At 42.7% G+C, this 11,089-nt stretch overlaps 1 protein-coding gene across 1 annotated transcript in view; it reads left to right on the top strand.

Annotated features, from left to right (window-relative positions):
• Window positions 1-10,086, top strand: part of SCGN (secretagogin, EF-hand calcium binding protein) — a 37,715-nt gene extending 27,629 nt beyond the window's left edge. Inside the window, exons 8-11 of the mRNA XM_027128196.1 lie at window positions 2,215-2,260; window positions 2,503-2,562; window positions 4,295-4,363; window positions 9,521-10,086. Of these exons, the coding sequence (XP_026983997.1) occupies window positions 2,215-2,260; window positions 2,503-2,562; window positions 4,295-4,363; window positions 9,521-9,649 (304 nt within the window). The 3' untranslated portion in view covers window positions 9,650-10,086. The remainder of the gene's footprint in view (window positions 1-2,214; window positions 2,261-2,502; window positions 2,563-4,294; window positions 4,364-9,520) is intronic.
• The last annotated feature ends 1,003 nt before the right edge of the window (window positions 10,087-11,089 follow it).

Here is an 11,089-nt window from a genome sequence, read left to right on the forward strand (position 1 = left end):
CAATTATACTCCAATAAAGATGTTAAAAAAAAAAGAATACATGGATAGAACCCTTAGAGGGAGCAACTATAATACCAGGTTCCTCAGGGTCAGGCTGGATGGCAATTGTACACTGGACAGTGAAGCAGAGCACGAGTCATGGCCATTCTATCCCTGTGATAAACAAAAAGCTCCCCTGCAGATTTACAAACACCCTCTACTATAGTCCTGCCTAGCTGGTAGGGACTATGCCTTAATCTCCTGAATAGCTTCTCACGCAGTGGAGTGTTATGTACATGGGAGGATTCAGTGAATAGTTCTGGACTGAAGAAAGGGTTAAGTGGCATTGAGCAGAGATGCAAAGCAATAAGACAGTTACTACATTATTTTAAAACCAATTTGCTATGGAATTTGAAAATGACAATTGGGGTAAGTAGAACAAAGATGTTCATGTCCTAATTCCCAGGACCAGTGACTATTTTATGTTATATGGCCAAGGTAACTGAGGTTGCAGATAGAATTAAGGTTGCTAATTAAAAACCTTAAAATAAAGAGATCATTCTGGAGTACCTGGGTAGGTGCAGTGTGATGACAAGGGTCCCTTAAACATGGAAGGAGGAGGCAGAAGATCAGAATCACAGAGAAATTTGAAGATGTTATATTGCTGGCTTTGAAGCAAAGGAAGGGGCCACAAGCCAAAGAATGCAGGCAGCTTCTAGAAGCTGAAAAGGGCAGGAAAACAGATTCCCCCCTAGAGCCTCCATAAGGAATACAGCCCTGTCAACACCCTGAAACACCAGTGAAATCCATTTCAGACTTCTGAGTTCCAGTACTATAAGATATTAATTTGTGTTGTTTTAAGCCACTAAGTTTGTGGCAATTTGTTATAGCAGCAATAAGAAACTAATTCAATGACAAAAAGGTCTTAAAACATTTACACATGGGAATCTTCTTTCTCTGCCCCCAGTAGTGAAATGTAGCCCGATTACTCCTAGACAATCACCTCTAGAGTATATGTCCTCTGACTGGCAACATACTTTAGACGGCTTGGTACCAGCAAAGAGATGAGGACAGTATTCCTTGCAGGGTCTCAGGGTATTCTACCCTCTATTTGGCTCAACTTAATTCTCTCTACCCTGGGCATCCAAAGGAGTAAAACTTTCCAAATTGTTGTATGATATTTTTTTCTGCCTTTCTCTCTATATACCCATGATTATAAAGTCGACACAAATCCAATGCTTCAGTCTTTTGAAACTGATTCTATTCCACTGAAGTATAATTGTAGTTATGCAGGAAAGAGAAATACATCATTTTTTATTGAGTATAATTTATATACTATGTAATTTACCCTTTTAAAAAGTATAGCTATGGCTATTCTGAAGCCCTTGCATTTCCACATTAATTGCAGATCATCAATTATCAGATTACCAATTTCTGCAAAAACAGGCAACTGGGATTTTTATAGGAATTGTGTTGGATCTGTAGGTAAATTTGAGGAGCACTGCCATCTTAAAAATATTAAGTCTTCTAACTCATGATCACTGGATGTCCTTAATACTATTATTTAATTCTTCTTTGTTTTTCTTCAACATCGTTTTATAGTTTTCAGTCTATAAGTCTTAGGTCTCTTTTGCCATATTTATTCCTAAGTATTTTATTCTTTTTGATACTGCTGTAAATGGAATGGTATTCTTTTTTTTTTTTTTTTTTTCAGTACGCGGGTCCCTCACTGTTGTGGCCTCTCCCGTTGCGGAGCACAGGCTCCGGATGCGCAGGCTCAGCGGCCATGGCTCACGGTCCCAGCCGCTCTGTGGCATGTGGGATCTTCCCAGACCGGGGCACGGACCCGCGTCCCCTGAATCGGCAGGCGGACTCTCAACCACTGCGCCACCAGGGAAGCCCTGGAATGGTTTTCCTAATTTCTTTTTTGGATTGGCCATTACTAGTATATCGAAATGCAACTGAATTTTGCATATTGATCGTGTACCTGCAACCTTGCTGGAATTTTTATATGTCTGTCTATGGTGACTACTAATCCTTGTGAAAGTCCTTCCCGTCTTTATTTGTTTTTATAGTGTACAAATTCCTATTTTTTAAGCACCTACCCTATTCTGCAGAATAACCTGGAAGTTGCCTGCCCTTTTCCTCACACCAGAGTTATAAATCTACTTGTAAATGAGAGGTGATAGATCATCATGTGGATAATGTTTTTTGAATTTTTTTCCCCCCATTTAGGATTCTGGCTCTTCAGGAAAACTTCCTTCTCCAATTTAAAATGGATGTAAGTGGTGGCATTTCTCTAGGTGGATTTGTATCATTCATGTTGCTCTACAGATTTGAGAGGGAGGGAAGAAAGGGATCTAATTGTATTGCCTTTACTTTATCTAGAGACTGATAAGGCTCAGTGTCAGAATTAAGGGATGAGGAACTGTTGACTCAAAGTTTATAAAAGTTGTCTAAGACCGTGGAAGAATTGTACAAGTTTCACACTGCTGATTGACATGATGCTTTCTCCATATACAGGCTTGTTCCACTGAAGAAAGAAAGAGGGACTTTGAGAAAATCTTTGCTCACTATGATGTCGTAAGTGTGCCTTTTCAATATATTGTGCTGGTCATCTTTAGGTAGGAAGCTTTTTTAGCCCTTATGTGGGGTCATCCTACTTACAGACCCTAAACTTATATAACGAACAGCAATCGCACATGTGTGTTGCTGTGTCAAGGTACCCAGCTTCTCTATGAAACTTCTGAGAACTAAGTAAAAACAGACATAGGAGTAGTACTTATGGTGGAGAAGAGAATAAAATAACATTATTATTATTATTATTTTTGCGGTACGCGGGCCTCTCCCTGTCGTGGCCTCTTCCGTTGCGGAGCACAGGCTCCGGACGCGCAGGTTCAGCGGCCATGGCTCACGGGCCCAGCCACTCCGCGGCATGTGGGATCTTCCAGGACCGGGGCACGAACCCGTGTCTCCTGCATCGGCAGGCAGACTCTCAACCACTGCACCACCAGGGAAGCCCTATTATTTTTTTGCTCCTTGTAATCAAGCTAAAAGAAAGTTTCTCCTTCTTGGTCTCTATCTATCATAGTATGCTCAAACACAAAAGCAAACAGTCAAATAAAAAAAACCACAAACAACCTAAAGAAATAGGGGGAAAGTCAGACATCTTTGGCACAAAATCTATTTCTCTTATAAGACTATTATTTGGTCCTTCTTTAGAGGGGAGAAAATAATAATTCTAAAGAAGGAAGTATGGCAAAGAGGTTGAATTTCTTCAGGACAAGGTGGGATAATGCACGGAGCAAAGAAAACAAAAAGAAAGTTGAGAAAGGTCATAAGAGATCCTGAAACTAATCAGACTGGATATCTGTGTGTCATATGCTGAGCAGAAAAGAAAATCACCTGGAAGAGGCAGTCTAGCAAACTGTTTAAGTATATAGGACTCTGTGACCAATTACCTGGGTTTGAATCACGGCTCATGAGCTGTGTGACCTTGGGCAAATTTCTTAACCTCCCTGTGCCTCATTTTCCTTATCTATAAAATTAGGGTGATGGGGATAATGATAATACCTACCTCATGGGCTTGTTATATGAGAATTAAATGAATTCATGTTCGTAAGCTTTTTGAGGAGTTCCTGGCATATGGCAAGTACTGTATCAGTGTCTGGTAAATACACGAAGGGAATGAGTTTTTATAATATGTTAAAGGTTCAGGATTAGAAAAACTTGAGGAGAATGGATGACTTATCATTAACTGGAACTTTAGAGAAGAAACTGAAATATGTTAATATGTATTGTATTTTATAGGCATTCTTATAAAATGGGTAGAAAAAATAAAAGATTTTATGCATGAACCACATAGTAATTCTAATATGCTCACTCAATCTAGTCTCTCTTGAATTTAAAATGTGTTTTGATACTCATTAAATCATTGCTAAATCATAAAGCAAAATTTAAAAATGTCAATCTAGCCTTCAAAGGATCAGTGGATGTTCAATTAGCACTAGTCTGAACTGAGTCCTAGTATTTGGGAAGCAAATAAAGTCGGTACGTGTCATAGTAATGCTATTTGTAAGAGCCAAGGAACTCAAAACTACTGCTTCCCATTTGGTTAAATGGAGGGAGTTATTTACAGGGCGTGCTTCTGATTTATGTGGCACGTTCACATCCTGCACAGAGACCATAAGTTGGAACATGCCATTTCCAAACTTGTTTGCAGTCACAAAAGATTTGGTCTATTTGTATAATTTATTCTTTAAGCTTTCTGACTTAAGAAAACGATATTTGGTTGATTGGATCTTTTATTTTTCAGAGTAAAACTGGAGCCCTAGAAGGCCCGGAAGTGGATGGGTTTGTCAAAGACATGATGGAGCTTGTCCAGGTAACTTCACGAGGCTGTGTAGATCAGCTCCATCATGGACTGGGGTTGCCGTTTTGACTCCACTGTTTATTTTGGGGAATCAGTAGGGCCAAACATCAATGCTGGAGAAAATCTAGGGATGTAGTCTGTTTAACAAACTTTGAGCTTTCAAACTTTGAAGCCCCAAAAATCTCTCTTCTCTCTTAAGATCATTTGTAGTTTCAATTAAGTGAAGCCCCCATAGAAGCTTCTTGTTACCATCATTTGAATGTCATCTATTTTACCAAAGGAGCACAGTGCCACTATATATCTTACTGCTTTATTTTTTCATTACAGAAAGTCCTTCTCCTGTGGACTTGGTTATTAGAATAACTAAAACTTTTAATTTCATGTAATAAATCCCATACTTGGGATTCTCTCTCTCTCTCTCTTTTTTTTTTTTTTTTAACACCAAGGGGCTGCTCTAACACCTAGCCTAAGATGGCTGTTTTGCCTAGCAAGGCAGTGATTGGGACTGATGATATTTAGATCATATCTACATCACAGAGCTGTTTCACGTAGGGTAAACAATGTTTAAAAAAGCAATCTCCTTTGAGATCCTGATGAATTGTACTGACTGGCTGCACGATCCAGTTAAACAGATACCTTCCAACTCCTGTGTGGGTGTTTTTCTATGAGACTGTATAGACACTGAATTTCATAGTCTCATATCCTTAGGGATTTCTTTTGAGGTTTGTATAGGACATAATCGTCATTTCCTGATTGGCCCAGATGGCAATAAATTTGAGTAGCAACAATTAGTAACGGTTTTTGGAGTCTCAGACCTTTTTGAAAAATCTGATTAAAACTATGGAGTTTTGGGGAGGGAGGGAGACGCAAGAGGGAAGAGATATGGGAACATACGTATATGTATAACTGATTCACTTTGTTATAAAGCAGAAACTAACACACCATTGTAAAGCAATTATGCCCCAATAAAGATGTTTAAAAAAAAAACAAACTATGGAGTTTTGCCGTGGAAAAATGCCCAGATACCGATTTTTGCGTAAATCTCCAGGAAGTTTACATACTGCAGTTAAGCAGGCATGGATGAGATGTCTCTTATCAGGATGCCTAACTCCCATTAGTCCCATCCCAACTGGCCCCTTGCCACTGCTTTGTCCCCTTCACGTGGTGCTCCTGTTGGAGACTTCACCAACATTGGCACAGTCAGAATAGTTGCTGGGTGTTGGGGTGATATTGCCTTTCACACTGCTTGCTAAATTAAAATCCCATTTCACTCATTACCTATTTAATGCCAGAATGACTTCTATAATAGAAAGTGAGCAATTATCTATGGGACATTAAAGGTGCACAGCAGAAGGCCTTGCCTAACTGAAGTTTTAATTTGCTTTTGATAGAATAAATGGGATGGGGAACCTGTTTTCCAGAGCTGTGTGGCCTCCTCTTTGCTGTGGAGCCAGGGCCCCTGATTGCCTGAGTGTAGAGCCCAGAGGCTTCAGATCCTTTCCATTATCTTTCAACTGTCTCTGGGTTTGGCAATGGCTTCCAAAGGTTAATGGGAGATGATGGAAGTAAAACCTAAACCAGCAACAGAGCAGAGAAGACATTTTTCTAGAGAAAATTAAAGGGAAAAATTCGTGACCATCTAAAAACCTGAGCTGGAGGCAGAAATCCGCCTCACTCTTTGATGGACTTATATCACCTCTATGGGAAATCAGAGGATCCCCACCACTTTTGTCCTTGTCCCTCTATTTCTGTGGGGCTACTGGGGCAACAAAAAAGCACTTCTCCGTGTCAGTACCAGACAATTTGAGACAGCTGGTTTCTAAGGATTGGGTCAGACTGTGGTCAGGAATACAAAAGCAGTTTATAGGAGGCTGATCTGTTGAGCTAAAAAGTATGTACACAGTAATTAGTTACTAATGTTCTCCCCTGAAGCCAGATGATTGAGGGTGCCTATCTTTATTGGATCTTTCTAGTCTTCCAGGTTGCTTAAATATATATTCACATACAATTTGAAAGATGTAGTGAAGTATGACCACTGGGTCATTGAGACCCTGACATTGAGACCACTGAGGATCTGACATTTCTCAGCTTCATAAAGTAGAGCCGTCTCCTGTGACTTATTTCTTTATTTTCATCTTATAAGAAAGGGCCACAGGACAATTAAACTAGTATCTGGGATTTATTTTAAAAGCAACTATCAGAGCATGCCATGGGGTCAGCAGGGAGCTGGTTCAGTTTCTAAACATACAGTCCTGGTCAGGATCCCCGATGTTTGCAATAATAACCCTGAAGTAAGCTTATTTTATAGCCTTTTAATTCTTGTACAGTCATATATGATGCATATGTTGAATCTGTGTTAACAAAATTATTTGGTTACCAGAACACCCACCCTTTTCTTTAACCTCTGGAAAATGCTACCCAAGGCTGTCCTCCAACAGTGTGATCAGATAGCAAGTCCCTAAGGGAGCAGACACCATAATTTCTACACAAGAGTCTTTGAAAGCCTGTAGCTCACTTAGCACAGCAAGAAAATCAACACAAGAATCTACAACCTAAACTAGAAAGTGGGAAGGCAAGACATCGAAGATTCCAAGCACCCACCAAGAAGTAGCAACATGAACAAAAATGTTGGAAGCCAAATAAAAGGGATGCCAGAGATTACCAGGGTGTCTGCCTGGAGATGATGAGGTCCTGCCCCCAGGCCTCCAAAAGCTTATTCTTTTCCTGCTAGGTACACCATCTGATTTTCTCTGTTGTTGACAAGAAGATGGTTGGCAAGAGGGGGCTCATAGAGGCCTTAGATCAGGAACCTGCATACATTTATATTGGCAACTTGCTATTAAAATGGAAGCCCTCAGTGGTTTCAAATGATTTGTCTTCTGTGATCCAAGCATTTTTTTTTAGCAGTGGCATTCAGTCCTCCTGACTCCTGGTGATTTGTCAAACATTCAAAACATAACTCAAGGGCTTCCCTGGTGGTGCAGTGGTTGGGAATTAGCCTGCCAAGGCAGGGGTCATGGGTTCGAGTCCTGGTCCGGAAAGATCTCACATGCTGCGGAGCAACTAAGCCCATGCATCACAAACACTGAGCCTGCGCCCTAGAGCCTGCGAGCCACAACTACTGAGCCCTCGTGCCACAACTACTGAAGCCCACATGCCTAGAGCCCGTGCTCCGCAACAAGAGAAGCCACCACAATGAGAAGCACACCCACCGCAACGAGGAGTAGCCCCCGCTCGCCGCAACTAGAGAAAAGCCCGCGTGCAGCAAAAAAGACCCAATGCAGCCAAAAATAAATAAATTAATTAATAAACCCCCCACAAAACCCAAAACCCACAACTCAAAAGATCCAGAGAAACTTCCTTTACACACACACCCACATTCATACCCACAACTGCCTCCCCAACACATGCCTGCACACAACCTAAGATATTTCTACTCACTTAAAGGAAACAAATTAGAAAAAATTTAAAAAAGAGCTTAGAATAGTTTGGTATTGCATAAATGCCTTGGCAAATTGATATATGCTAGTATGTACATGACTACCACCCAAGTCTTTTCTAAGTGTGGGAATTTACTAGAAGGATCCTGGGGCAGGGTGTCACTTGCTGCAGAAAGGATTTAGCAAAAGTGGTTTGAGGATACTGAAAACCAAATATCTCCGCTTATAACCGTACAACAAATGAGCCTGTGATACAGAGCCACAGAGTGTGGCTTGCTGTGTTCAGGACCTCTAGGCCCCTTCTCCTCAGGCCACATCTATACCTGCCTGGCACTGACACCCAGGGAGCTATCTTCTAGAGCCCCGACAAGAGAACCTATTGACAATGTGTTACGCGTTAGCCTCTTAGTCCAGTCACTCAGGGATTCTCGGCAGAGGAGTGAAGTTCGCCAAGTTTAGCTTCTGGCCCCAGGCTCTTTCACCTCCTGATATCTCCCAGAATCCTGCCCCGCTTCGGCGTTTTTTCTTCTTGCTCTGCCGAATGGCTCCCCGTTCCTGCTGTTCTCTCCCCTCCTTCGCTCTGTTAACACCTGCTATCAGGGGTAGATTTCGTGTCAGTCATTTACCCTGTGGGACACTGCAAATTAGCTTGTCTTAATATGGCTGTCTAGTTGCAGAATGAAAGGTTTTGTTTCCTACTGCAGGTTTTCTAGAGCTTTCTTCGGAAGTGAGGAAACCTTGGGGTGGGGTTGGGTGATAAGGGCTGCTTCCAAGGGTTCCTGAAATCAAATCCTGCAGAGTGAGCCTCTGCTGCTCACTCATAACTAGTCCACAATCAAGGGGTTTGGAAATATGATTTTTTCCTTTCTCTCCAGACACTGACTTTTAAATTTAGATTCGTCACCATTCATACAGCTTCCTTAGGCCAGCGATTTCGCCATGAGAGCAGAGAGAACTGGTGAAATGAACTTAACTGGAGACAAAAGACTTGGGATCAAAAAGGCTGTTGCCACTTTCTAGCTTCGCAAGATGTCTCGGCTCTTTCTGAGCTTCCGTGTCCTAATCTGTAAACGAGGCATAATCATTTATTTTGCAAAGTTACCGCGAGGATTAAATAAAATAACCGAGGGAGAATCACTTAGCTCCGGCATCGCTCACTTTTGCAGGCCTTTGAGTTTAGAATATTTTCCTAGCTGACCTGATTCACAATTCCTTCTTAGCCCCTGAAACAGTCCCTTGGAATAAATGTGATGGGGCCTATCTAGCTCAACAACGTAATTCTTTAGTTAGATTTTCATGCATTGTAACCCTTTTAAAAAGTAGAGGCACAGAAACCTCCCACGGGGAGATAATAAATGTGCCTTCTCTCAGCAGCGTCGTGAGACAGAATTTTGGTGACGATCCTCTGCTCTAAGGCAAAATATCTTTATTATGGTTGAGAAAAAGGTAGGCTTTCTGTTAGAACTGCAGAGAAGTGATGTGGGAATAGACATTCTCTTGCCTGAAGGGACATGCTGAGAAATGAACTTGTTGGCAGAAAACTCATCCTTGGCAACATCTGGTGGGATGAGGAGACAGAATCACCCCCTCGTGGCCTGTCTCCAGGGAGGGGCTCTCAGAAGGCAGGGTGTCCCCTAAGCTTAGCAAACACGGAGGGGAGGCAGGGTGGCATGAAAGGGTGGGACTGCCATTGGCTTGCCTACTGACATGTTATTTTTATTGTCCTCAGCCCAGCATCAGCGGGGTGGACCTTGATAAGTTCCGGGAGATTCTTTTGCGTCACTGCGATGTGAATAAGGATGGAAAAATTCAGAAGTCTGAGCTGGCTTTGTGTCTTGGGCTGAAAATCAACCCCTAATCCCCAGACCGCTTTGCCTTTGGCTCTTAGCGTGTTTCTGAGCTCCTGCTGGTAAAACTGTATCTGTGCTTTGCTACTGGGAACACAGTAGGCAAACTTTCTAACAAATGGTGTGGTGTTCTTGGGCAAGGGGAGGGACCTGAGGGCCTTCTTTTTAATGTCCTGGTGTTTTCCTGCCTTTACTGGAAGCCCCCCACGCAGGGTCTGTGTTATTTTCCCCTTGACCCTGGGCTTTCCTGTTCTGCTAAAGACTCAGCTGACCTCCAGGATCTGCTTGGCTTGTCCTCCCCCAGTCACTGGGGAGGTGGGGCAGCTGAGTCCATCTACCTGTGCTCTTCTTTTCGGCTTTCTGCTGAATGGTATGTGGCATTCGTGGCAGTCCCGTGACTTTTACAAATAGATTTTGAAGTGGAAATAAAGCTGCAGCTGGAAACAAAGATGCACTGCGAACTGCTTTTGTGCTGTGACCTTTGGAGGGTTCTACCTGATGGCTGGATGGATGAACTACTTCTCTAACTGGGGTGGGGGAAAGAGAAGAAGGAGAGAGAAGGACAAGATCCTGGATGGAGTCCACATCGCCAACCCTGTAGTTCTCAGGTGCCCAGATGAGTTGGAGTCAAAGTAGGAGTTGCCAATTGTCATTTTCATCTCACTGCGTGGAGGAGACCAGAACATTCATCCTGGGCTGGGTTTTGCTCTTAGGTGCTTTGCGAACTCACGTGGCCAAGCAGGCAGGAATACAGAAGAAATATGGAGAAAATCTTTCCCAGGTAACCCAAGCATCCGTCACCCCCTCCAACCATTCCCCTTCCAACAGTTTCCTCTGGCAAATCTGGGACCCCTGAAGCCTCCTCCTATGCCTGTGACTATTGTGGGCCCCTCTGCAGGTTGCTGGCTCCCCCATGGACCAGACCCCCTCCCTTCACTCCTGGAACTCTGACTCAGTCTCCCTGGGGCAGGGGCAGACAGATTGATTCCTCTGCTGTCCTGACACTTTATTTTCCAGAACACCTCTACCTTATACCAGACTGTGTAGGAATTTCAGGTTTAACGAAGTGTTGTAGGTAATTCAGAAAAATTACAGTGTAGCATAGTTCACTTAGAGCTGACCATAACCCAAGAAACTCTACCACTCACAGAGATCTCCCTCACTGGCACACACAGGTCCTAACCTGGTTCCCTTCCTCTTAGGTGCCCCTTACTTCCAACATAGAGATAATTAGTAACCATAATTACTATTTGATCAAGTGCTTTCTATGTGCCATGTACTTCTAGATGCTTTCCATACCGTAACTAATTTAGTCCTCACCAAACCCTATGAGGTAGGTACTCTCACGACACCCACCTTAGAGATGAAGAAACTGAGGCAAATAGAAGCTAAGCAGCATGTCTGTGCTCATACATATCAGAGGTTGGGAGTCAGGGAGTCAACAATGGCCG

Source organism: Aethalodelphis obliquidens, unplaced genomic scaffold (genome assembly GCF_003676395.1).
Source record: "Aethalodelphis obliquidens isolate GAN/ISIS:26980383/991018 unplaced genomic scaffold, ASM367639v1 scaffold34, whole genome shotgun sequence".
NCBI classification, from domain to species: domain Eukaryota; kingdom Metazoa; phylum Chordata; class Mammalia; order Artiodactyla; family Delphinidae; genus Aethalodelphis; species Aethalodelphis obliquidens.